Raw genomic sequence first — 27500 nt, 5'->3', positions numbered from 1 at the left:
TAATCATACTAACGCTTGACATTCTTGGCGTGAAGGCGAGTGCTTGTGACTTTCTATTTCTGTAATGGTGTTTTCTGTGGATAATCGTGAGCATCTGAGCTGTGTTTGAGGGCTGTGTTACTGACCATGTGTTGACCTCTGGGGTCAGGGCATCGACCGGCCCGTTAGGAAAGGTCCTGACCCGAGACATGGAGAAAACGAGCCTCCTCACTAAAGCGCTTGTTTAAATGTCACGGATGAGCGGCTGGTTACACGACACCAGCTCTCTCCCGTCACAGAAAAACAGTGTTTCAGTGTAAACGAGTGCAGTTTCAGCCCTTTAAAGGGCACAGCGAACAAGACTGGAAATAGCCCTCATTTCTTACACTTGTCATCCTTATTACCGTCTGAAAAACAGCCCCTATAAATGCAGGCCTGTGAGAAACGTGCTCGTCTGTTGAATTATGGGCTTTTGTTTATTGGTGCATCACATAAAGGTTCTTTGGACTGGATAATTGAATGCTGTTATAATAAATGAAGGCAGCGTGTTGAGAAAGAGCTACACCTGCAGCTCAAAGCCACCTGTTAATGCTGCTCTCCCTCTCCTGTGATTGTAGGCAATGTGGTGGACATTTACCAGCGTGAGTTCCTGGCGCTGAGAGACCGCCTGCACTCCGCAGAGCAGGAGAACCTCAAGCGCTCCAAAGAGCTCAACCTGGTGCTGGACGAGATCAAGAGAGCCATCGCAGAGAAGCAGGCGCTGCGGGACATCAACCGCACCTGGAGCAGCCTGTCAGGTCAGAGGTCAACCAATCATTTACGCAAAATTCACTTTTACATAAATGTAAGTGTTCACAACCACCCTATAATGGTGGAAAAAACACCCACTTCTTGTTGTTTTTTACACATTGTGACATCACAGTGACATGCCCCGCCCACGACTCCGCCCTGTTAGATTAGCTCCTCCCCTTAGAGAGCCGTACACAGTCCGCAATGTTTATCTTATTATTGTGTAAACACAAGAACGTCTCAGCTGCATGATAAACAATTGAAATGTCCTGTTGTTGGCTGTATCAAAGTTACTTTTCCATTGCTTTTCTATGTAAATGTAACCAGAGTGCGAATTACCCCACCATAATTGACCTATCGGTAAGCCCCGCCCCTCGAACGCAGATGAGCCAATAGCAGTTGAGTATCAGTTGCGCTGGGACCGGAACTCGGACATCTTTAGGTTTCAGCGCCATAGAGAAACATTGAAAAATCCGAAGCTCTCATCGGTTTGACTGTGTTTATGCTACAAAAATGTTAAAATGTCGTACCTGAGGAACTGTAACTCTGACTCCAGGGATCCTGAGAGGATTTTCTGTTTGTCATTCTCGTTAAGTTACGATTAAAGTCCCTGCTAACATACAAACCGAAATAACTAACTGTTCTCACATCATGTACACTGTAGGTCAAAAACACATTTCAGTGCCTCTCCATATTAAACTGGTTATATGTCAATTAATTTAATTTTAGATATGTTTAAGGTGTACGTTATCTGTCTTACTAAAGAGGACTCCTATTTTGACGGGTATTATAGTCTCCGGGTAACGAAAGGGAGAGCTCGCACGCAGTTTATCAGAGTTGTTTTGCAGATACAAAGTTTACCAGTTAGAGATAGTTTGTGAATGAGACGTTAATGCGCACTTCTTATGCTTTGTTTGTTCAGCTCTTACGATTATTTTTTGGAGTGAAAAAGGACATAAACTTGATAAACCATCAGTAAAGTTTGGCCATCATTCGGACGGGGTATACACTAAATTCTGTGTCCAAAAACATCTTGGGATAAGGCTTTCATACTGACAGCTGTCATTGTAAGATATAGCAACTCCGTTTGTTTGTCCGAGTTAGCAACAGTAACTAAGGGGGGCGGGGCTTATCCATAGGTCAATTGGGGGGTACTGGTCCTTCACTTCTTCTATGACCATCATGGTCCACTCCCATATCAATCCCCACCGTGATCTCCAAGTGCAACACACATACAAGGTCTAAACATGCGACAAACTGATAATCAGTAGGCTACAGAATATCTCATTGTTATTATATATCCAAAAGAGAACTGTTTTGAGCAACTCAAAAGTTAGAAGTTAAGTGCACTGAAATACCATTCTAATTACTAGTAAAAGCAATCCCTTTACAAGAAGCCTATTGCCTATTTCATGAAATATTGCTTTGGTTTATTTCATAAGACCCGGAGGTAAGTTCTCAGATTAAACTACATTAATCGAACTAAAAATATGAAATAATAGAATGTAAAAACAATACTTCCAATTCAAATACTAGCATGTACTATTTAGCCTAGGCTACTTGGCTCTTTTTATGTTTCCACAGGTTTCACTGATGTTATGTTTGTTTTCAAATTCAGTTTAGTTTTAATTCGTTTTTTGAAAATGCTTAGTTTTAGTTTAGTTTTTATTAGTTTTAGTGTTCGTTTTAGTCACATCTTCTATACAGAATTCACAGCCTATACAAATACCACAGCTGTACAATTTTCACACCCTATACTAAATGTACCCTATACAGTCAATAGCCTACTCGATCTGGATTGAAGCAGCAAACATTCAGTGTAAAAGTTAAAAAAAATGACATAACATTTTTTAATATTTGAATCACAGCTTATATAGTGTTTTGACATCGACAACCACAACCAAAAAGTGCATTTTACCTCAAACTTGCGACTAGTTAACTTTCCAACGAAGGCTCAATCGCTTCTCGGGTCAACATTAACACACTGACAAAATTATATTCAGAATTTAAAATATTTTTATACCACTTTTTAATGTGTGATTGTCAGTGTTGGGGGTAATGCATTACAAGTAACTTGAGTTACGTAATAATATTACTTTTTCCAAGTAACTAGTAAAGTAACTCATTACTTTTCAAATTTACAACAAAACATCTGAGTTACTTTTTCACATTAGTTTGACTGACAGCTCTCCTGTCCCCATGTGGAGATAAATAAGTGCAGAGGCGTGTGTGTGTGTGTGAACATGAGGGTTATTGTAGATCCAGACTAAATGAGCATTTATTTTTCTCACTTGCACAATAAAGATTCTGTACTCCTCAAAATTTATAAAATCAGTCAAATGCAAAATCAGAATAATATGCAAACCTCAAATAATTAAATGTTAAATAAAACAACTATTTTTATGCATAATCTACCTTTATATTTAATTGACCAATGTCTTGCTGCTGACCTTTGATGATGAAAATTACTAGATTTTTTGTTTTTATTGGTAAAACTTTTTTCTCCTGCGTCCTCTTCTCCCATTATCCAGAGCTGCGCCCTCTAGTGTTCATGCGGGAATTAGCATTTTTACGTCAGCCTTGGCTTATTATTTACATTTTGGTATGAAGAGGTCTTTACCGTTGCACAAAAATATTACTTTTTTGTTATAAAAAAAACAAAAACAAAAACAAGCCCAGCCCAGGTGAGAAAAAGTAATGCAAAAGTAATGTAACGCATTACTTTTCTTAAAAAGTAACTAACTCAATTAGTTACTTTTTAAGGGAGTAACGCAATATTGTAATGCATTACTTTTCAAAGTAACTTTCCCCAACACTGGTGATTGTGTAAAGGTGTTCACGAGATAGAGATACCAACCTTTCGCGAACTTGCTTTCAACGTCGAACGAACACTCGTTCTCATGGAGATGCGGTGTGCACGGAGAGGAGGGGCTGTGTGTGTGTGTGTGTGTGTGCGCGCATGAGAGAGACGCATGAGTGACAGAGAGACGGAGGGAGAGCAGGGAAAGGAAATGCAGCTGAACGAAAACGCTGCGTGTTTTAAATAGCGTTAAAAAATGAAAGACCTTGACAAAGACGAAAACTGAGGACATTTAGCTACTCTATAATTTTATTTTATTTTAGTTAGTTTTGCCAAACACACATTACAGTTTTAGTTAGTTATCGTTTTTTTGTAATATATGCCTCGTTTTTATTTTTATTTCAGTTAAAGACAAAGTTTTTTCGCCCCTAGTTTTCGTTTTTTCGTTCGTTTTCGTTAATGATGGCTTGGACCCCCCCAAAACTGATATTTCTGTCCCTTTGGGGGTAATTCGAACTATGAATGTAACCCCTCCTGTTTGAGCCGCCCGCTCCAAGCGGGACTCGAACCCGGGTCCACCAGCATGAGAGTCAGACGCTCTAACAAGGAGGCTAAAAGCTGCTACCTCTAGCCACTGCAAAAATGCTTTTCTTACTTAGTATTTTTGTCTTGTTTTCAGTCCAAATATCTAAAAAATTAAAAAAGAAGAAGCATTTACTAGACAAGCAAAAGTTTTTGTCTTGTTTTGGGGAAAATTAACTCAAAATTAAGGGAGTTTTTGCTTAAAATAAGCAAAATAATCTGCCAATGGGGTAAGCAAAATAATCTTAATTCAAACAGAAAACAAGATTATTTTGCTTACCCCATTGGCAGATTATTTTGCTTATTTTAAGCAAAAACTCCCTTAATTTTGAGTTTTTATTATTAAAACAAGACAAAACTACTAAGTAAGAAAAACATTTTTTGCAGTCTCTTGAGATCAGAGGAGTGAGGTTTACTTGCACATCGACTTCTAGCTGGCCTCCGTTACACTCACCCCCCTAAACCTCACTCCCATCCGGGTCACGGCACCAATGAAACCCCTCCTGTTCAAACCCCTCGCTCCAAGCGGGACTCGAACCCGGGTCCCCTGTGTTCTCTCGCATCTAGAAGGGTTGATTATTTAACTACTGTGATCACTTAAAGGGTTAGTTCACCCAAAAATGAAAATTCTGTCATTAATTACTTCCCCTCATGTGGTTGGACACCCGTCAGACCTCCGTTCATCTTCAGACACAAATGAAGATATTTTAGTGTAAATCTGATGCTCTGAAAGGCCTCCATTGGCTCAACTTTACACTCTCAAGACCCTTAAAAGACACTAAAGACTAAAGTTACAAAGTCCATCTCACTACAGCGGCTCTAAAATAACTTTATGAATCGGCGAGAATAGTTTTTGTGAGCAAAAAAACCCTAAATAACGACTTATATAGTGATGACGATTTCAAAACACGGCCTCATGAAGCTTCGAAGCGTTATGAATCAGTGAGTCGATTCATGATTCGGATTGCGTGTCAAAACTCACTGATTCATAACGCTTCAAACTGCTGAATCGACTCACTGATTCATAACGCTTCAAACTGCTGAATCGACTCACTGATTCATAACGCTTCGAAGCTTCATGAGGCCGTGTTTTGAAATCGTCATCACTATATAAGTCGTTATTTAGGGTTTTTTTGCGCACAAAAACTATTCTCGTCTTCATAAAGTTATTGTAGAGCCGCTGTAGTGAGATGGACTTTGTAACTTTAGTCTTTAGTGTCTTTTAAGGGTCTTGAGAGTGTAAAGTTGAGCCAATGGAGGCCTTTCAGAGCATCAGATTTACACTAAAATATCTTCATTTGTGTCTGAAGATGAACGGAGGTCTGACGGGTGTCCAACCACATGAGGGTCAGTCATTAATGACAGAATTTACATTTTTGGGTGAACTAACCCTTTAATAAATAAACAATTGAATTATTAATACTGACAATGTAATAAATTATTTAAATAATGCATTGAATACCTTATTGTAAAAAAAAAGTCAAGTTTAAAGCTTCATGGCAGAGCATTAAAGTCGACTAGTCTGTGCAACCCCTAATGGATCATTTGGAAGTGTGCATATAAATCATGTACAGTACAGGAGGCTTTATAGGATGAATATGTGTGGTAATAGTTTAAATCGGTCGACCATGATCATGCCGTCTCTTTCAGATGAGACCAAGCTGAAGCTGTGGAACGTGACCAGCAGTAAGAATGTCCTTCAGCTGCCCAGCATCTTCCACCATCTGCCACACCTGCTGGCCAAGGAGAGCAGCCTCCAGCCGGCCGTGCACATCGGCCAGGGCCGCACCGGAGGTCAGTGGGTCAAAGTGTGTTCGCGTCTCCTCCAGGCCGGTCTAGATTCCACATAGAATATGGCTCTAGTGCCTCGGCCCTAACACTGACTAACACTGAACACGAAGAAAACACTAAGAGAGAGAGCCTTTATCATCCCTAAAGCTCTTCGCTATCCTCCCTCGATGATGACGGCCCTGTTTGATGATGTCATCCTCCTGTAATACCACATGTAAATGTCCCATATGTGTGGTTTTAGATATACACTATAAAGACAGAGCGTATTTAGGCCACGCCCACACCGGGGGGGAAAACAATCCAACGCCCTCCATTGACTTTGCATTGCGTGAGGCTGCGTCCTTGTCATTTTGGACTTATAACAAAAAACAGAACAATGTCTAAAAGCTGATATGTGACAAAGTGTACAGCAAACAAGCTAAAAAACACAGAAATACGTTTTTATAAGCTGTCGACCCAAAAAAACGAGAGTTTAAGGAGACAAAAGCAGATAAAGGCAGTAAAACGTGACGCTTCAGCTGAAGAATGGGTGTATTTAGGGATCCTGACACTCAGTATGCGTATGTGTGCAGTAAACATTTTGTCACTGTTAAGTCAAATATCCAAATGTCAGGTTTATATATTATATTTCCTGTCGCTGATGACGTTCTCCTCTAGTGTGTGTAGTTCTCAGTGTAATATAACGTGTTGCGCTCTGTCTCAATGGCCTGTATCCACTTTTTTGTCCTTAAACGCTCGTTTTTTGGGTCAACAGCTTATAAAAACTTCTGTGTTTTTGGTTCTGGGTGTTGTTTAGCTTGTTTGCTGTACACTTTGTCACATATCAGCTTTTAGACATTGTTCTGTTTTTTGTTATAAGTCCGAAATGACAAGGATGCCGCTTCACGCAATGCAAAGTCAATGGAGAGCGTGTCGATTGAGAGCAACTCTTGATGCTTCACCAAGACATTTTGGACAATTTCACGCTCCAAACTGTGTGGGAACAGTTTGGGGACGGCCCTTTCCTGTCCCAGCATGACTGACCAGTGCACAAAGCGTCTCCATAAAGACATGGATGAGGAGTTTGGTGTGGAGGAACTGGAGTCCTGACCTCAACCCGATAGAACAGCTTTGGGATGAATTAGAGCGGAGACTGCGAGCCAATGGGATGGCGTTAAAGTTAATGTGCATGTAAAGGCAGGCCTCACAACACTTTGGGCAATATAGTGTATCTAAACAGACCTAGGAGAGTGGTTTGAAAATGATGCCCTCATAAAAGTAAAAATGCAACTGAAAATAAAGTACATTTCATTGTCTGAGTCTTCGCAATCCTCTTAGCCCATATCTGCCGAACGCTTATTATCCCATCACTCATGAGAAGATGTAGTGCCTCTATCATATTTCTCCGTGTCCTGGCTCTCGGCCCAGCGGTGTCTGAGTGTGTGAGTGTCTGAGTGTGTGAGTGTGTGAGTGTGTGAGTGGACGTTCTCCGAGGTGCTGTCCAACACAGCCTCGGCCGCTGAGGAGAGACACTCGGGTATCCCACAGGCTCAGCGGGAGCTGCTCTCCATCCAGCCCTAATTAAGATTGAGCTCTTAGAAATGCAAATGCACCGTCACTGCTGCTCCACAGGTGGTGTGTGTGTGTGTGTGTGAACGGTACAGTATGTTTAATTCTCTCTCTCTCTCAGTGTCGATAGTGATGGGGGTGCCCAGTGTGAAGAGAGAGGTGCACACCTACCTGACGGACACACTGAGCTCGCTGATGTCCGAGCTGAGTCCGGCCGAGAAGGAGGACTGCGTGATTGTCGTCTTCATCGCGGAGGTAAGATCAAAACATTCATGGATACTTCCTTTTATGAAGGTGTGGCATTTTCCTAATGAGATCCAGAAATGTGACCTGTGTGGATAAGTCTCGTTTTCTTGAGATTTCACCTTCTTGGTGTATATATAAAGTGAAATGGACAAAGTGAAGGTTAATTACTTTATTAGTGAGTCACTGAATCATTCACTGACCAATTCATTGAGAATGCTGATTCATTCACTTTATAGATAAGTATCTTTATGAGTGAGTCATTGAATCTTTAATTGACCCATTCGTTCAAAATGCTTATTCATTCAGTATATGGACAAATGTCTTTATGAGTGAGTCATTGAATCATTCACCGTCCGATTCGTTGAAAGCGCTGATTAATTCTGTATTTAAACAAGTCTCTGTGAGTGAGTCATTTAATCATTCACTGACCGATTCATTCAAAATGGTGATTCATTCAGCATGTAAACAAGTCTCTTTATGAGTGAGTCACTGAATCATTCATTGACCGATTCATTCAAAATGCTGTTTCATTCATCATTATATAGTCAAGTCTCTTTATGGGGGGGTCATTGAATCATTCACTGACCGATTTGTTCAAAACACTGATTCACTCAGTATATAGACAAGTGTCTGAATGAGTGAGTCATTGAATCATTCACCGACCAATTCGTTCAAAACACAGATTCACTCAGTATATAGACAAGTATCTGTATGAGTGAGTCATTGAGACATTCGCCAACAGATTTGTTCAAAACACTGATTCACTCAGGATAAGTCTCTGAATGAGTGAGTCATTGAATCATTCATCGACCAGTTCATTCAAAATGCTGATTCATTCAGTATATAGACAAGTGTCTTTATGAGTGAGTCATTGAGTCATTCACCAACAGATTCATTCAAAATGCTGTTTCACTCAGCATAAGTTTCTGAATGAGTGAGTCATTGAATCATTCATCGACCAGTTAATTCAAAACACTGATTCACTCAGTATATAGACAAGTCTCTGTATGAGTGAGTCATTGAATCATTCACCGATAAATTTGTTCAAAACACTGATTCACTCTGTATATAAACAAGTCTCTGTATGAGTGAGTCATTGAGTCATTCGCCAACAGATTTGTTCAAAACACTGATTCACTCAGTATAAGTCTCTGAATGATTGAGTCATTGAATCATTCATCGACCAGTTCATTCAAAATGCTGATTCATTCAGTATATAGACAAGTGTCTGAATGAGTGAGTCATTGAGTCATTCACCAACAGATTCATTCAAAATGCTGTTTCACTCAGTATAAGATTCTGAATGAGTGAGTCATTGAATCATTCATCGACCAGTTCATTCAAAACACTGATTCACTCAGTATATAGACAAGTCTCTGTATGAGTGAGTCATTGTATCATTCACCGATAAATTTATTCAAAACACTGATTCACTCTGTATATAAACAAGTCTCTGTATGAGTGAGTCATTGAGTCATTCGCCAACAGATTTGTTCAAAACACTGATTCACTCAGTATAAGTCTCTGAATGAGTGAGTCATTGAATCATTCATCGACCAGTTCATTCAAAATGCTGATTCATTCAGTATATAGACAAGTGTCTGAATGAGTGAGTCATTGAGTCATTCGCCAACAGATTCATTCAAAATGCTGTTTCACTCAGTATAAGTTTCTGAATGAGTGAGTCATTGAATCATTCATCGACCAGTTCATTCAAAACACTGATTCACTCAGTATATAGACAAGTCTATGTATGAGTGAGTCATTGAATCATTCACCGATACATTTGTTCAAAACACTGATTCATTCAGTATATAAACAAGTCTCTGTATGAGTGAGTCATTGAGTCATTCGCCAACAGATTTGTTCAAAACACTGATTCACTCAGTATAAGTCTCTGAATGAGTGAGTCATTGAATCATTCATCGACCAGTTCGTTCAAAATGCTGATTCATTCAGTATATAGAAATGTGTCTTTATGAGTGAGTCATTGAATCATTCATCGACCAGATCATTCAAAATGCTGATTCATTCAGTATATAGACAAGTCTCTGTATGAGTGAGTCATTGAATCATTCGCTGACCAATTCGTTCAAAACACTGATTCCCTCAGTATATAGACAAATGTCTTTATGAGTGAGTCTTTGATTCATTCACCGACCTATTCATTGAAAGCGCTGATTCATTCTGTATATAAGCAAGTCTCTGTGAGTGAGTCATTGAATCATTCACTGACCGATTCATTCAAAATGGTGATTCATTCAGCATGTAAACAAGTCTCTTTATGAGTGAGTCACTGAATCATTCACCAACCGATTCATTCAAAATGCTGATTCATTCAGTTCATTCAGTATATAAATATATCTTTATGAGTGAGTGACTGAATCATTCATTGACCGATTCATTCATAATGCTGTTACATTCATCATTATATAGACAAGGCTCTTTATGGGTGAGTCATTGAATCATTCGCTGACCGATTTATTCAAAGCCCTGATTCATCCAGTATATAGATACGTTTTTTTTATGAGTGAGTCACTGATTAGTTCACAGACCAATTTGTTCAAAACACTGATTCACTCAGTATATAGACATGTGTCTGAATGAGTGAGTCATTGAATCATTCACCGACCAATTTGTTCAAAACACTGATTCACTTAGTATATGGACAAGTGTATTTATGAGTGAGTCATTGAATCATTCATCAAACGATTCGTTCTAAATGCTGATTCATTCACCACTGCTGTGTTTTGCACGGAGACACTCAACGGCACAGTCTGCTTTGACTTTACCTGATTTTGCCAAAGATTTCCAAACAAACTAAAAAATATATATCCTAGGTCTAATATTGTGTCTAAAATCTAAGTTACGCAATATTAACTTGTTTATTGACTTGTTGTGAAAGCAGTATCACACTTGCGGTCGTGACGATCACTGTGCTGAAATTTGAGAACAACAGTGGCATTGCATTATATAATATGATAGTTATCATATGATATATTACTCTTTTATAATACAGTAGTGTAATTAGGTGGGTTTTGTTAGTACTGTAGCTTGTTGAATGGTGAACCACTAAACTGGTAGCTTTACTGAAGTTTGTCTACTTTACAGCTTGTAATTTCCAGAAGCTGCAAGTCCATTTCCCATTGATTGAGTGTGTGTCTGACCTGTAATAACTCACCAGTGCTCCGCCATCAGCATTTATTAACACACGCTGTGTCTCGAGTGATGCTCAATACACACTACACTTACACTATGAGTATGAGCTCCTCTGGAGTCTAGCCGCTACATGAGCTTCACTCTTAGGGCCAGATTTACTAGAGAGACTGCATTCCCGCTAGCGCTCCGACGGGAGTTTGACGTTCTGCGGGTGAATCTACTGACCATGTGCAAATGAAAGGAACACTCGTTTCCATAATGACCAACACAACTGAGTAAATTAGAAATAATGTGGCTTGGCGAGCGATATGTTTGGATAACGTCTTCCAGATAAATTCTCTCTGCGGTTTCTCCTCCTACAGGAACTATCCCAGCATGCCGAGCACTAAACGGGTTAAGACATGCTTTATATGAGGGTTAAATGCGGCTCAAACACCAGTACATCGACTGCCGCAAACATTAGGAAATCACGCGCATGATTTATGTACACACTCTCCTCCCGTAAAGACTGCGTCTGAAAGGGAAACTCCTGCATATGCAGTAAGGTCAGCCGCAGAAATGACCCTGTCCACATCTGTCCTGCGCTCATTTCTCACAGCGCTTCACTGAGTCTCCAGGACATTGTGCTTGTGTGTTTGAGCCAGCTCACTTTAATCAACACCCACTGGAGTTCATGAGTAACTGGTGGCAATGAACTCAGACGCCGTGTGAGTTTACACACTATTACTTTGGGGATAGTTTAAGTACATGCCATATCTCATTTTTATTATATTATCTTTGTACGGGTATGTAATATGCATCACAGTTCCTGTGTTTCTGTCATTCCCGTCGTGTTAAAGGGATAGTTCAAACAAAAATGGTGATTTCCCTCCTGTGGAACACAATGCAATTACAATGAATGAGAACGGGTGTTTTCAAGCTTAAAGCGGTGTTTGATTATGATTTGACTTGTGTAACTGTGAGCATAAACAACATCTGCAAAGTTATGACGCTCAAAGTTCAGAGTAAAGGGAGATATTTTCTTTTACAGAAAATGTCTTTAAGGATTACAACACATGACACTAACCCTAAAATGGACATAAACCCCACCCGCGTGAAGATCATAACTCATAATGTCATCAGCTATCCCTTCAGAAGCGTCCTGTCTCGTTCTACGTGTGTGTGTGTGTGTGTGTGTGTGTGTGTGTGTGTGTGTGTGTGTGTGTGTGTGTGTGTGTGTGTGTGTGTGTGTGTGTGTGTGTGTGTGTGTGTGTGTGTGTGTGTGTGTGTGTGTGTGTCCTGTCTCGTTCTACATGTCGTCTCTTCTTCTGGAGTCTCTCCATCATTGTCCCACTCCGGTTTGATCAGAAAAGGCTGAACAGTTTCTGATGCACTTTTATGATGATAGATGCACTTTTATGATGGATAGATGCACTTTTATGATGATAGATGCACTTTTATGATGATAGATGCACTTTTATGATGATAGATGCACTTTTATGATGGACAGATGCACTTTTATGATGGATGGATGCACTTTTATGATGGATGGATGCACTTTTATGATGGAGAGATGCACTTTTATGATGGATGGATGGATGCACTTTTATGATGGATGGATGCACTTTTATGATGGAGAGATGCACTTTTATGATGGATGGATGCACTTTTATGATGGATGGATGCACTTTTATGATGGAGAGATGCACTTTTATGATGGATGGATGCACTTTTATGATGGATGGATGCACTTTTATGATGATAGATGCACTTTTATGATGGATGGATGCACTTTTATGATGGAGAGATGCACTTTTATGATGGATGGATGCACTTTTATGATGGATGGATGCACTTTTATGATGGAGAGATGCACTTTTATGATGGATGGATGCACTTTTATGATGGATGGATGCACTTTTATGATGGAGAGATGCACTTTTATGATGGATGGATGCACTTTTATGATGGATGGATGCACTTTTATGATGATAGATGCACTTTTATGATGGATGGATGCACTTTTATGATGGAGAGATGCACTTTTATGATGGATGGATGCACTTTTATGATGGATGGATGCACTTTTATGATGGAGAGATGCACTTTTATGATGGATGGATGCACTTTTATGATGGATGGATGCACTTTTATGATGATAGATGCACTTTTATGATGATAGATGCACTTTTATGATGATAGATGCACTTTTATGATGGATAGATGCACTTTTATGATGATAGATGCACTTTTATGATGGATGGATGCACTTTTATGATGGATAGATGCACTTTTATGATGGATGGATGCACTTTTATGATGATAGATGCACTTTTATGATGATAGATGCACTTTTATGATGATAGATGCACTTTTATGATGGATAGATGCACTTTTATGATGATAGATGCACTTTTATGATGATAGATGCACTTTTATGATGGATGGATGCACTTTTATGATGGACAGATGCACTTTTATGATGGATGGATGCACTTTTATGATGGAGAGATGCACTTTTATGATGGATAGATGCACTTTTATGATGGATAGATGCACTTTTATGATGGATGGATGCACTTTTATGATGGACAGATGCACTTTTATGATGGATGGATGCACTTTTATGATGGATAGATGCACTTTTATGATGATAGATGCACTTTTATGATGGATAGATGCACTTTTATGATGATAGATGCACTTTTATGATGGATGGATGCACTTTTATGATGGACAGATGCACTTTTATGATGGAGAGATGCACTTTTATGATGGATAGATGCACTTTTATGATGGACAGATGCACTTTTATGATGGATAGATGCACTTTTATGATGGACAGATGCACTTTTATGATGGATAGATGCACTTTTATGATGATAGATGCACTTTTATGATGGATAGATGCACTTTTATGATGATAGATGCACTTTTATGATGGATGGATGCACTTTTATGATGGACAGATGCACTTTTATGATGGAGAGATGCACTTTTATGATGGATGGATGCACTTTTATGATGGAGAGATGCACTTTTATGATGGATGGATGCACTTTTATGATGAAGAGATGCACTTTTATGATGGATGGATGCACTTTTATGATGGATAGATGCACTTTTATGATGGATGGATGCACTTTTATGATGGACGGATGCTCTTTTATGATGGATAGATGCACTTTTATGATGATAGATGCACTTTTATGATGATAGATGCACTTTTATGATGATAGATGCACTTTTATGATGGATAGATGCACTTTTATGATGGACAGATGCACTTTTATGATGGACAGATGCACTTTTATGATGGACAGATGCACTTTTATGATGATAGATGCACTTTTATGATGATAGATGCACTTTTATGATGGATAGATGCACTTTTATGATGGACAGATGCACTTTTATGATGGATAGATGCACTTTTATGATGATAGATGCACTTTTATGATGGACAGATGCACTTTTATGATGATAGATGCACTTTTATGATGGACAGATGCACTTTTATGATGGATAGATGCACTTTTATGATGGATAGATGCACTTTTATGATGATAGATGCACTTTTATGATGATAGATGCACTTTTATGATGGATAGATGCACTTTTATGATGATAGATGCACTTTTATGATGGACAGGTGCACTTTTATGATGATAGATGCACTTTTATGATGGACGGATGCACTTTTATGATGGATAGATGCACTTTTATGATGGACGGATGCACTTTTATGATGGAGAGATGCACTTTTATGATGGAGAGATGCACTTTTATGATGGACGGATGCACTTTTATGATGGACGGATGCACTTTTATGATGGAGAGATGCACTTTTATGATGGAGAGATGCACTTTTATGATGGACGGATGCACTTTTATGATGGACAGATGCACTTTTATGATGGACGGATGCACTTTTATGATGGATAGATGCACTTTTATGATGGACGGATGCACTTTTATGATGGAGAGATGCACTTTTATGATGGACGGATGCACTTTTATGATGGACAGATGCACTTTTATGATGGACGGATGCACTTTTATGATGGAGAGATGCACTTTTATGATGGACGGATGCACTTTTATGATGGATAGATGCACTTTTATGATGGACAGATGCACTTTTATGATGGACGGATGCACTTTTATGATGGAGAGATGCACTTTTATGATGGACGGATGCACTTTTATGATGGATAGGTGCACTTTTATGATGGACAGATGCACTTTTATGATGAGAGATGCACTTTTATGATGGACGGATGCACTTTTATGATGGATAGATGCACTTTTATGATGGACGGATGCACTTTTATGATGGAGAGATGCACTTTTATGATGGATAGATGCACTTTTATGATGGACGGATGCACTTTTATGATGGATAGATGCACTTTTATGATGGAGAGATGCACTTTTATGATGGACGGATGCACTTTTATGATGGATAGATGCACTTTTATGATGGAGAGATGCACTTTTATGATGGATGGATGCACTTTTATGATGGAGAGATGCACTTTTATGATGGATAGATGCACTTTTATGTTGAAGAGATGCACTTTTATGATGGATGGATGCACTTTTATGATGGATAGATGCACTTTTATGATGATAGATGCACTTTTATGATGGATAGATGCACTTTTATGATGATAGATGCACTTTTATGATGGATGGATGCACTTTTATGATGGACAGATTCACTTTTATGATGGAGAGATGCACTTTTATGATGGATAGATGCACTTTTATGATGGACAGATGCACTTTTATGATGGATAGATGCACTTTTATGATGGACAGATGCACTTTTATGATGGATAGATGCACTTTTATGATGATAGATGCACTTTTATGATGGATAGATGCACTTTTATGATGATAGATGCACTCATATGATGGATGGATGCACTTTTATGATGGACAGATGCACTTTTATGATGGAGAGATGCACTTTTATGATGGATGGATGCACTTTTATGATGGAGAGATGCACTTTTATGATGGATGGATGCACTTTTATGATGAAGAGATGCACTTTTATGATGGATGGATGCACTTTTATGATGGATAGATGCACTTTTATGATGGATGGATGCACTTTTATGATGGACGGATGCTCTTTTATGATGGATAGATGCACTTTTATGATGATAGATGCACTTTTATGATGATAGATGCACTTTTATGATGATAGATGAACTTTTATGATGGATAGATGCACTTTTATGATGGACAGATGCACTTTTATGATGGACAGTTTATGATGGACAGATGCACTTTTATGATGATAGATGCACTTTTATGATGATAGATGCACTTTTATGATGGATAGATGCACTTTTATGATGGACAGATGCACTTTTATGATGGATAGATGCACTTTTATGATGATAGATGCACTTTTATGATGATAGATGCACTTTTATGATGGACAGATGCACTTTTATGATGGATAGATGCACTTTTATGATGGATAGATGCACTTTTATGATGATAGATGCACTTTTATGATGATAGATGCACTTTTATGATGATAGATGCACTTTTATGATGGATAGATGCACTTTTATGATGATAGATGCACTTTTATGATGGACAGGTGCACTTTTATGATGATAGATGCACTTTTATGATGGACGGATGCACTTTTATGATGGATAGATGCACTTTTATGATGGACGGATGCACTTTTATGATGGAGAGATGCACTTTTATGATGGACAGATGCACTTTTATGATGAGAGATGCACTTTTATGATGGACGGATGCACTTTTATGATGGATAGATGCACTTTTATGATGGACGGATGCACTTTTATGATGGAGAGATGCACTTTTATGATGGATAGATGCACTTTTATGATGATAGATGCACTTTTATGATGGACAGGTGCACTTTTATGATGATAGATGCACTTTTATGATGGATAGATGCACTTTTATGATGGACGGATGCACTTTTATGATGGAGAGATGCACTTTTATGATGGACAGATGCACTTTTATGATGAGAGATGCACTTTTATGATGGACGGATGCACTTTTATGATGGATAGATGCACTTTTATGATGGACGGATGCACTTTTATGATGGAGAGATGCACTTTTATGATGGATAGATGCACTTTTATGATGGACGGATGCACTTTTATGATGGATAGATGCACTTTTATGATGGATAGATGCACTTTTATGATGGACGGATGCACTTTTATGATGGATAGATGCACTTTTATGATGGAGAGATGCACTTTTATGATGGATAGATGCACTTTTATGATGGACGGATGCACTTTTATGATGGACGGATGCACTTTTATGATGGAGAGATGCACTTTTATGATGGATAGATGCACTTTTATGATGGACGGATGCACTTTTATGATGGATAGATGCACTTTTATGATGGAGAGATGCACTTTTATGATGGATAGATGCACTTTTATGATGGACGGATGCACTTTTATGATGGATAGATGCACTTTTATGATGGAGAGATGCACTTTTATGATGGATAGATGCACTTTTATGATGGACGGATGCACTTTTATGATGGACGGATGCACTTTTATGATGATAGATGCACTTTTATGATGGATAGATGCACTTTTATGATGGACAGGTGCACTTTTATGATGATAGATGCACTTTTATGATGATAGATGCACTTTTATGATGGATGGATGCACTTTTATGATGGAGAGATGCACTTTTATGATGGACAGGTGCACTTTTATGATGGATAGATGCACTTTTATGATGATAGATGCACTTTTATGATGATAGATGCACTTTTATGATGGATGGATGCACTTTTATGATGGAGAGATGCACTTTTATGATGGATAGATGCACTTTTATGATGGATAGATGCACTTTTATGATGGAGAGATGCACTTTTATGATGATAGATGCACTTTTATGATGATAGATGCACTTTTATGATGGACAGATGCACTTTTATGATGGATAGATGCACTTTTATGATGATAGATGCACTTTTATGATGATAGATGCACTTTTATGATGGATAGATGCACTTTTATGATGATAGATGCACTTTTATGATGGACAGGTGCACTTTTATGATGATAGATGCACTTTTATGATGGACGGATGCACTTTTATGATGGATAGATGCACTTTTATGATGGACGGATGCACTTTTATGATGGAGAGATGCACTTTTATGATGGACAGATGCACTTTTATGATGAGAGATGCACTTTTATGATGGACGGATGCACTTTTATGATGGATAGATGCACTTTTATGATGGACGGATGCACTTTTATGATGGAGAGATGCACTTTTATGATGGATAGATGCACTTTTATGATGATAGATGCACTTTTATGATGGACAGGTGCACTTTTATGATGATAGATGCACTTTTATGATGGACGGATGCACTTTTATGATGGATAGATGCACTTTTATGATGGACGGATGCACTTTTATGATGGAGAGATGCACTTTTATGATGGACAGATGCACTTTTATGATGAGAGATGCACTTTTATGATGGACGGATGCACTTTTATGATGGATAGATGCACTTTTATGATGGACGGATGCACTTTTATGATGGAGAGATGCACTTTTATGATGGATAGATGCACTTTTATGATGGACGGATGCACTTTTATGATGGATAGATGCACTTTTATGATGGATAGATGCACTTTTATGATGGACGGATGCACTTTTATGATGGATAGATGCACTTTTATGATGGAGAGATGCACTTTTATGATGGATAGATGCACTTTTATGATGGACGGATGCACTTTTATGATGGACGGATGCACTTTTATGATGGAGAGATGCACTTTTATGATGGATAGATGCACTTTTATGATGGACGGATGCACTTTTATGATGGATAGATGCACTTTTATGATGGAGAGATGCACTTTTATGATGGATAGATGCACTTTTATGATGGACGGATGCACTTTTATGATGGAGAGATGCACTTTTATGATGGATAGATGCACTTTTATGATGGACGGATGCACTTTTATGATGGACGGATGCACTTTTATGATGATAGATGCACTTTTATGATGGATAGATGCACTTTTATGATGGACAGGTGCACTTTTATGATGATAGATGCACTTTTATGATGATAGATGCACTTTTATGATGGATGGATGCACTTTTATGATGGAGAGATGCACTTTTATGATGGATAGATGCACTTTTATGATGGATAGATGCACTTTTATGATGGAGAGATGCACTTTTATGATGGAGAGATGCACTTTTAGAGATGCACTATTATGATGGATAGAAGCACTTTTATGATGGATAGATGCACTTTTATGAAGGATAGATGCACTTTTATGATGGATAGATGCACTTTTATGAAGGATAGATGCACTTTTATGATGGATAGATGCACTTTTATGATGGATAGATGCACTTTTATGAAGGATAGATGCACTTTTATGATGGATGGATGCACTTTTATGATGGATAGATGCACTATTATGATGGAGAGATGCACTTTTATGATGGATAGATGCACTTTTATGATGGATGGATGCACTTTTATGATGGAGAGATGCACTTTTATGATGGACAGGTGCACTTTTATGATGGACAGATGCACTTTTATGATGGATAGATTCTGTGTGTGTGTGTGTGTGTGTGTGTGTGTGTGTGTGTGTGTGTGTGTGTGTGTGTGTGTGTGTGTGTGTGTGTGTGTGTGTGTGTGTGTGTGTGTGTGTGTGTGTGTGTGTGTGTGTGTGTGTGTGTGTGTGTGAGGTAATCAGAGCTGCTGACATGAGCTCTTGAAGCTCCGCCTCTTCCTGAAAGGGGGCGGGAGCAGCAACTTGTTTGCATTTAAAGGGACACACACAAAAATTCTATATACGCTGGGGATATCAGATACTTATTTTACATCTTGGACCCCTTTTAATATGGATTTGATTTGATTAGACAAAAAAAATAGCACAATAAAGTGAAAAACTTGCGGTCCTTGATGTAAAGCACAGACTTCACTCCATAATGACAGGTTACATTGGCATTGCATGCTTTCATAAATACAAAACTACTATACGTTTCCACATTTACAATCACTGTTAAACATCCACACAAGACACTAATACAAATTAATCACTAAAACTACCCTTCTAATAAACAACTTTTGACTTTCAGACTTATTCCACTATTCAGTGGCACTATAACCATATGGCTCATATGACTCGTGCACTATATTCACTGCAATTACTGAAAATAATGTGATTTTATTCCCTGAAAATGTATACTTCTCATTCATTGGAATTGCCTGGAGAGAGCGACTTGCGTAATCTACAGGTGTTCCTCTGAAGAAACAGTCCTTTGTGTTTGGAATGACGTTAGAGTGAGTAAATGAAGACACAATGTTCATTTTTGGGTGAAATACTAACAGATAAACGGGTTATATTGATTCGTTTGCTGCTTTTGATGTCCATTCTGTAAGTGTTACATGAACCGTATAAATGTTACACACACCTGCGACTTATTCAGATTCAGTCGAACTCATTTGCATGTTATTTGCATACACAATTTAGACGTATGCCAGTGAGTCTCATTGATATGATACGGCTTTCACTAGAGGCAAATCAGACTCCAAAGAAGGAAGAAGTTCGATCGCCGAAAGGAAACTTTCCAGAACAGTTGGGAAACACCTCCGAACTTCACTGAAAAAATGGGAAAACACTGTCCAATTTAATCCTATTATTTGTGATTTCTTTGCTTTCGATTGATGTAACTCTCTCAAATGTGCAATCTACTAGACTAAATTATTTAGGGTGAATGTTAACCAATAAAATACCAGAGAACTCCAAAACCATATGAAAATAATTTATTGACTAAACTGTGATACTTAAAATGACTTCATTCCATGATTTTGAAACCATGTTGAACAAATTGTGTTTAACCTTATTGATTTATGTGGAACCGATGTACAAGATTAAACCATGTAAATCCAACAGCGCTGCCATTGGTCCGTGGCGATGATGTAATAAGTGGGTCAGCGCTGAGGCATCTCCACATCTCTATGATCAGATGCTTTCTGAAGCGCTGTTTTCTCACCGCTGGCGTTTTGTGTGTTTATTGTGTTATTGAGAGGAAAAAGCTGCACGTATTCACATATTCATCTACACATCGATCTCAGAGCGTGCAGAGTTGGGATGTTCGCTGAAAACATCTTTTTACCCTTAAGGGTTAGTTCACCCAAAAATGAAAATTACCCCATGAAATCTTACTCTCCCTCAAGCCATCCTAGATGTGTATGTCTTTCTTCTTTCAGACAAATACAATCAGAGTTATATAAAAAATGTCCTGGCTCTTCCAAGCTTTATAATGGCAGTGAATGTTGCATCACTTTTTAAGTCCAAAAAAGTGCATCCATCCATCTCTCCATCATAAAAGTGCATCCATCCATCATAAAAGTGCATCCATCCATCATAAAAGTGCATCTATCCATCATAAAAGTGCTTCTATCTATCATAAAAGTGCATCCATTCATCATAAAAGTGCTTCTATCTATCATAAAAGTGCATCTATCCATCATAAAAGTGCTTCTATCTATCATAAAAGTGCATCCATTCATCATAAAAGTGCATCTGTCTATCATAAAAGTGCATCTGTCATAAAAGTGCATCCATTCATCATAAAAGTGCTTCTATCTATCATAAAAGTGCATCCATTCATCATAAAAGTGCTTCTATCTATCATAAAAGTGCATCTGTCTATCATAAAAGTGCATCTGTCTATCATAAAAGTGCATCTATCCATCATAAAAGTGCTTCTATCCATCATAAAAGTGCATCTATCCATCATAAAAGTGCATCTGTCTATCATAAAAGTGCATCTATCATCATAGAAGTGCTTCTATCCATCATAAAAGTGCATCTATCATCATAGAAGTGCTTCTATCCATCATAAAAGTGCATCTGTCCATCATAAAAGTGCTTCTATCCATCATAAAAGTGCATCTATCCATCATAAAAGTGCATCTGTCTATCATAAAAGTGCATCTATCCATCATAAAAATGCATCCATCCATCATAAAAGTGCTTCTATCTATCATAAAAGTGCATCTATCCATCATAAAAGTGCATCCATCCATCATAAAAGTGCTTCTATCCATCATAAAAGTGCTTCTATCTATCATAAAAGTGCATCTATCCATCATAAAAGTGCATCCATCCATCATAAAAGTGCATCTATTCATCATAAAAGTGCTTCTATCCATCATAAAAGTGCTTCTATCTATCATAAAAGTGCATCTATCCATCATAAAAGTGCATCCATCCATCATAAAAGTGCTTCTATCCATCATAAAAGTGCATCCATTCATCATAAAAGCACATCCATCCATCATAAAAGTGCTTCTATCCATCATAAAAGTGCATCTATCCATCATAAAAGTGCATCCATTCATCATAAAAGTGCATCCATCCATCCATCATAAAAGTGCTTCTATCCATCATAAAAGTGCATCCATCCATCATAAAAGTGCATCCATTCATCATAAAAGTGCATCCATTCATCATAAAAGTGCATCCATCCATCATAAACGTGCATCTATCATCATAAAAGTGCATCCATCCATCATAAAAGTGCACCTGTCCATCATAAAAGTGCTTCTATCATCATAAAAGTGCATCCATCCATCATAAAAGTGCATCTATCCATAATAAAAGTGCATCTATCATCATAAAAGTGCATCTCTCCATCATAAAAGTGCATCCATCCATCATCAAAGTGCATCCATCCATCATAAAAGTGCACCTGTCCATCATAAAAGTGCTTCTATCATCATAAAAGTGCATCTATCCATCATAAAAGTGCTTCTATCATCATAAAAGTGCTTCTATCATCATAAAAGTGCATCTATCCATCATAAAAGTGCACCTGTCCATCATAAAAGTGCACCTGTCCATCATAAAAGTGCTTCTATCATCATAAAAGTGCATCTATCCATCATAAAAGTGCATCTATCCATCATAAAAGTGCTTCTATCATCATAAAAGTGCTTCTATCATCATAAAAGTGCATCTATCCATCATAAAAGTGCATCTATCCATCATAAAAGTGCACCTGTCCATCATAAAAGTGCATCTATCCATCATAAAAGTGCATCTATCCATCATAAAAGTGCACCTGTCCATCATAAAAGTGCACCTGTCCATCATAAAAGTGCTTCTATCATCATAAAAGTGCATCTATCCATCATAAAAGTGCATCTATCCATCATAAAAGTGCTTCTATCATCATAAAAGTGCTTCTATCATCATAAAAGTGCATCTATCCATCATAAAAGTGCATCTATCCATCATAAAAGTGCTTCTATCATCATAAAAGTGCATCTGTCATAAAAGTGCATCCATCCATCATAAAAGTGCACCTGTCCATCATAAAAGTGCTTCTATCATCATAAAAGTGCATCTGTCATAAAAGTGCATCCATCCATCATAAAAGTGCATCTATCCATCATAAAAGTGCTTCTATCATCATAAAAGTGCATCTGTCATAAAAGTGCATCTATCCATCATAAAAGTGCACCTGTCCATCATAAAAGTGCACCTGTCCATCATAAAAGTGCTTCTATCATCATAAAAGTGCATCTATCCATCATAAAAGTGCATCTATCCATCATAAAAGTGCTTCTATCATCATAAAAGTGCTTCTATCATCATAAAAGTGCATCTATCCATCATAAAAGTGCATCTATCCATCATAAAAGTGCTTCTATCATCATAAAAGTGCATCTGTCATAAAAGTGCACCTGTCCATCATAAAAGTGCTTCTATCATCATAAAAGTGCATCTGTCATAAAAGTGCATCCATCCATCATAAAAGTGCACCTGTCCATCATAAAAGTGCATCCATCCATCATAAAAGTGCATCTGTCCATCATAAAAGTGCATCTATCATCATAAAAGTGCATCTATCATCATAAAAGTGCATCTATCATCATAAAAGTGCATCTATCCATCTTTTATGTTAATCATGTAAATCACGGGCTAATTTTAATTTCTGGGTGAACTATCCCTTTAAGCGATGAACGAAAGAACAGAGAACGAAAAAGAACGTGTGTCATGTATTCTTCACCATGAGTAGTGTCACTAAAGGGTTTGTTGGCTTCTTTTGAGCTGGTAAAACATTCTGTGTATAATCTTTATAGTGCTAAAAACAATCCAAACACTCTAGCAACCAAACAGCAACATGCAAAAACACTCCGAGCGTCTAAAAGCAGAATGCTCAAAAACACCAGCGAGCTAAAACCATCCAAGCGCATGGCAACTCCACAAACCCACTCATGACAGCTCCAGTGTGGACGTCTTCTGTCCTCTGAAAGCCCCACTCACTCTCATCAGGAGATGTCAGGATCTGGGTGATTCGCTTGCACTTTCCGCCTCTTGGATACACTTGTCAGCCCTTTTTGTGAGAAGAGAATTTAAAAGGGTTTGTTTTATGGCTTCTGGAATGCTGTGTTTTTCATTCTCAGTCATGAAGAGGAGCTGACGTGACACTAAATGGGTCAGAATCGTTCGTCTCACGATAAGTCTCAAATCCCAGAGCTTCCTATGTGTTCCCATTTCTCTGGAAACGAGAGGTTTGGTCTGCAGGTGTTTCCTCATCATCTGTGACTGCGTCTCGGGAGTCGCTCGGATCATTCACAACACAATGAGACGTGTGGGGAATAACGAGGATGTGATGTTGACGCTGACACAATGTGTGTATCCTCACATCAAACCCTCAGACCGTACGCCGGCCTTGAGTTTTACTGTTAGACTGGCTCCATCGGACACAATGGGAGCATTAAACGTACGCAACACAGCTAAAAAAGTCATGAAACTGAAGTTGCCCTGGTCATTTCCTCTCTATTGAGCCGTAAATCCGACTGAAACGCTTCACAAACAAGAACAAATGTAGGGCGGGGCTTGAGTGTGTCTGAGGGGATTTGATTGGATATGAGGTTTGAGTGACAGGTTGTTAAAGGGTTAGTTCACCCAAAAATGTAAATTGTGTCATTAATGACTGAGCCTCATGTGGTTGGACACCCGTCAGACCTCCGTTCATCTTCAGACACAAATGAAGATATTTTAGTGTAAAGCTGATGCTCTGAAAGGCCTCCATTGGCTCAACTTTACACTCTCAAGACCCTTAAAAGACACTAAAGACTAAAGTTACAAAGTCCATCTCACTACAGCGGCTCTACAATAACTTTATGAAGACGAGAATAGTTTTTGTGCACAAAAAAATCCTAAATAACGAATTATATAGTGATGACGATTTCAAAACACGGCCTCATGAAGCTTTGAAGCGTTATGAATCAGTGAGTCGATTCAGCGGTTCAGAGCGTTATGAATCAGTGAGTCGATTCAGCGGTTCAGAGCGTTATGAATCAGTGAGTCGATTCAGCGGTTCAGAGCGTTATGAATCAGTGAGTCGATTCAGCGGTTCAGAGCGTTATGAATCAGTGAGTCGATTCATGATTCGGATCGCTTGTCAAACCGCCAAACTGCTGAAATTTGGCGATCCAAACTGCTGAATCGACTCACTGATTCATAACGCTTCGAAGCTTCATGATGTAGAACCACTGTAGTGAGATGGACTTTGTAACGACGTCTTTAGTGCCTTTTAAGGGTCTTGAGAGTGAACCGTGCATTGAGGCCTTTCAGAGCGATCAGCTTTACACTAAAATATCTTCATTTGTGTTCTGAAGATGAAGGTCTTACGGGTGTCGAACGACATGAGGGGAAGTAATTAATGACAGAATTTTCATTTTTGGGTGAACTAACCCTTTAAATAAGCACGGTGTCAGAGAAGAGGCGTTTGATTAAAGGCCATGACATCAAAGAACTGCCATATTTAGGAGATCAACATGTGATGTTCTTCTTGTTCATGTCCTCAGAATTAAGCCTTTCTATGGCAACACTGTAAATCTGCAGGTCAGGTGGTACAGCGGTCACATGACACACGTCACACACTCCCCAGTAATTACGAGTTCTACAAGGCTGTGAACACACTTTACAAGTTGTAATCCCGCCAATGCAACATGCTCAATCTGCCAAAATCCTGTGTCCAACTAGTGCTGATGCAAAACGGAGCTGACACACACTCAACGACGGCTCACAAAGATTATGACCGCACATGAAATAAAACAGCGAATATACTGCTGCAATTTTTATTTCATGGTGACACTAAAAATGTCTGAAATAAAGCCACTTCGGTTATAATTCTGGATAAACTGAGAATGAACCAGCGCTTTTGAATGAATCTCTTGAATGAACGATTCAATGACTCACTTGTTTCATTACTGGATGAATCAGTGTTTTTGAACGAATCTCTTGAGTGAATGATTCAATGACTCACTCATGAAGACTTCACTTGTTTCATTACTGGATGAATCAGTGTTTTTGAACAAATCTCTTGAATGAATGATTCAATGACTCACTCAAAGACTTCACTTGTTTCATTACTGGATGAATCAGTGTTTTTGAATGAATCTCTTGAGTGAATGATTCAATGACTCACTCAAAGACTTCACTTGTTTCATCACTGGATGAATCAGTGTTTTTGAACAAATCTCTTGAATGAATGATTCAATGACTCACTCATGAAGACTTCACTTGTTTCATTACTGGATGAATCAGTGTTTTTGAATGAATCTCTTGAGTGAATGATTCAATGACTCACTCAAAGACTTCACTTGTTTCATTACTGGATGAATCAGTGTTTTTGAACAAATCTCTTGAATTAAGGATTCAATGACTCACTCATAAAGGCTTCACTTGTTTCATTACTGGATGAATCAGTGTTTTTTAACAAATCTCTTGAATTAATGATTCAATGACTCACTCATAAAGGCTTTGCTTGTTTCATTACTGGATGAATCAGCGCTTTTGAATGAATCACTTGAGTGAATGATTCAATGACTCATTCGTAAAGACTTCACTTGTTTCATTACTGGATGAATCAGTGTTTTTGAATGAATCTCTTGAGTGAATGATTCAATGACTCACTCAAAGACTTCACTTGTTTCATTACTGGATGAATCAGTGTTTTTGAACAAATCTCTTGAATTAAGGATTCAATGACTCACTCAAAGACTTCACTTGTTTCATTACTGGATGAATCAGTGTTTTTGAACAAATCTCTTGAATTAAGGATTCAATGACTCACTCATAAAGGCTTCACTTGTTTCATTCCTGGATGAATCAGTGTTTTTGAACAAATCTCTTGAATGAATGATTCAATGACTCACTCATGAAGACTTCACTTGTTTCATTACTGGATGAATCAGCGCTTTTGAATGAATCTCTTGAATGAATGATTCAATGACTCACTCAAAGACTTCACTTGTTTCATCACTGGATGAATCAGTGTTTTTGAACAAATCTCTTGAATGAATGATTCAATGACTCACTCAAAGACTTCACTTGTTTCATTACTGGATGAATCAGTGTTTTTGAATGAATCTCTTGAGTGAATGATTCAATGACTCACTCAAAGACTTCACTTGTTTCATCACTGGATGAATCAGTGTTTTTGAACAAATCTCCTGAATGAATGATTCAATGACTCACTCAAAGAC

At 38.2% G+C, this 27500-nt stretch overlaps 1 protein-coding gene across 1 annotated transcript in view; it reads left to right on the top strand.

Moving 5' to 3' along the window:
- The window catches only part of mgat4b (alpha-1,3-mannosyl-glycoprotein 4-beta-N-acetylglucosaminyltransferase B), a 160718-nt gene that overhangs the window by 82034 nt on the left and 51184 nt on the right, over positions 1-27500 (top strand). The window contains exons 2-4 of the mRNA XM_079838942.1: positions 597-776; positions 5801-5944; positions 7611-7744. Of these exons, the coding sequence (XP_079695068.1) occupies positions 597-776; positions 5801-5944; positions 7611-7744 (458 nt within the window). The remainder of the gene's footprint in view (positions 1-596; positions 777-5800; positions 5945-7610; positions 7745-27500) is intronic.

Source organism: Gobio gobio (assembly GCF_949357685.1).
Source record: "Gobio gobio genome assembly, chromosome: 16".
Classification (NCBI taxonomy): domain Eukaryota; kingdom Metazoa; phylum Chordata; class Actinopteri; order Cypriniformes; family Gobionidae; genus Gobio; species Gobio gobio.
This window is presented reverse-complemented; position numbering and strand designations above follow the sequence as displayed.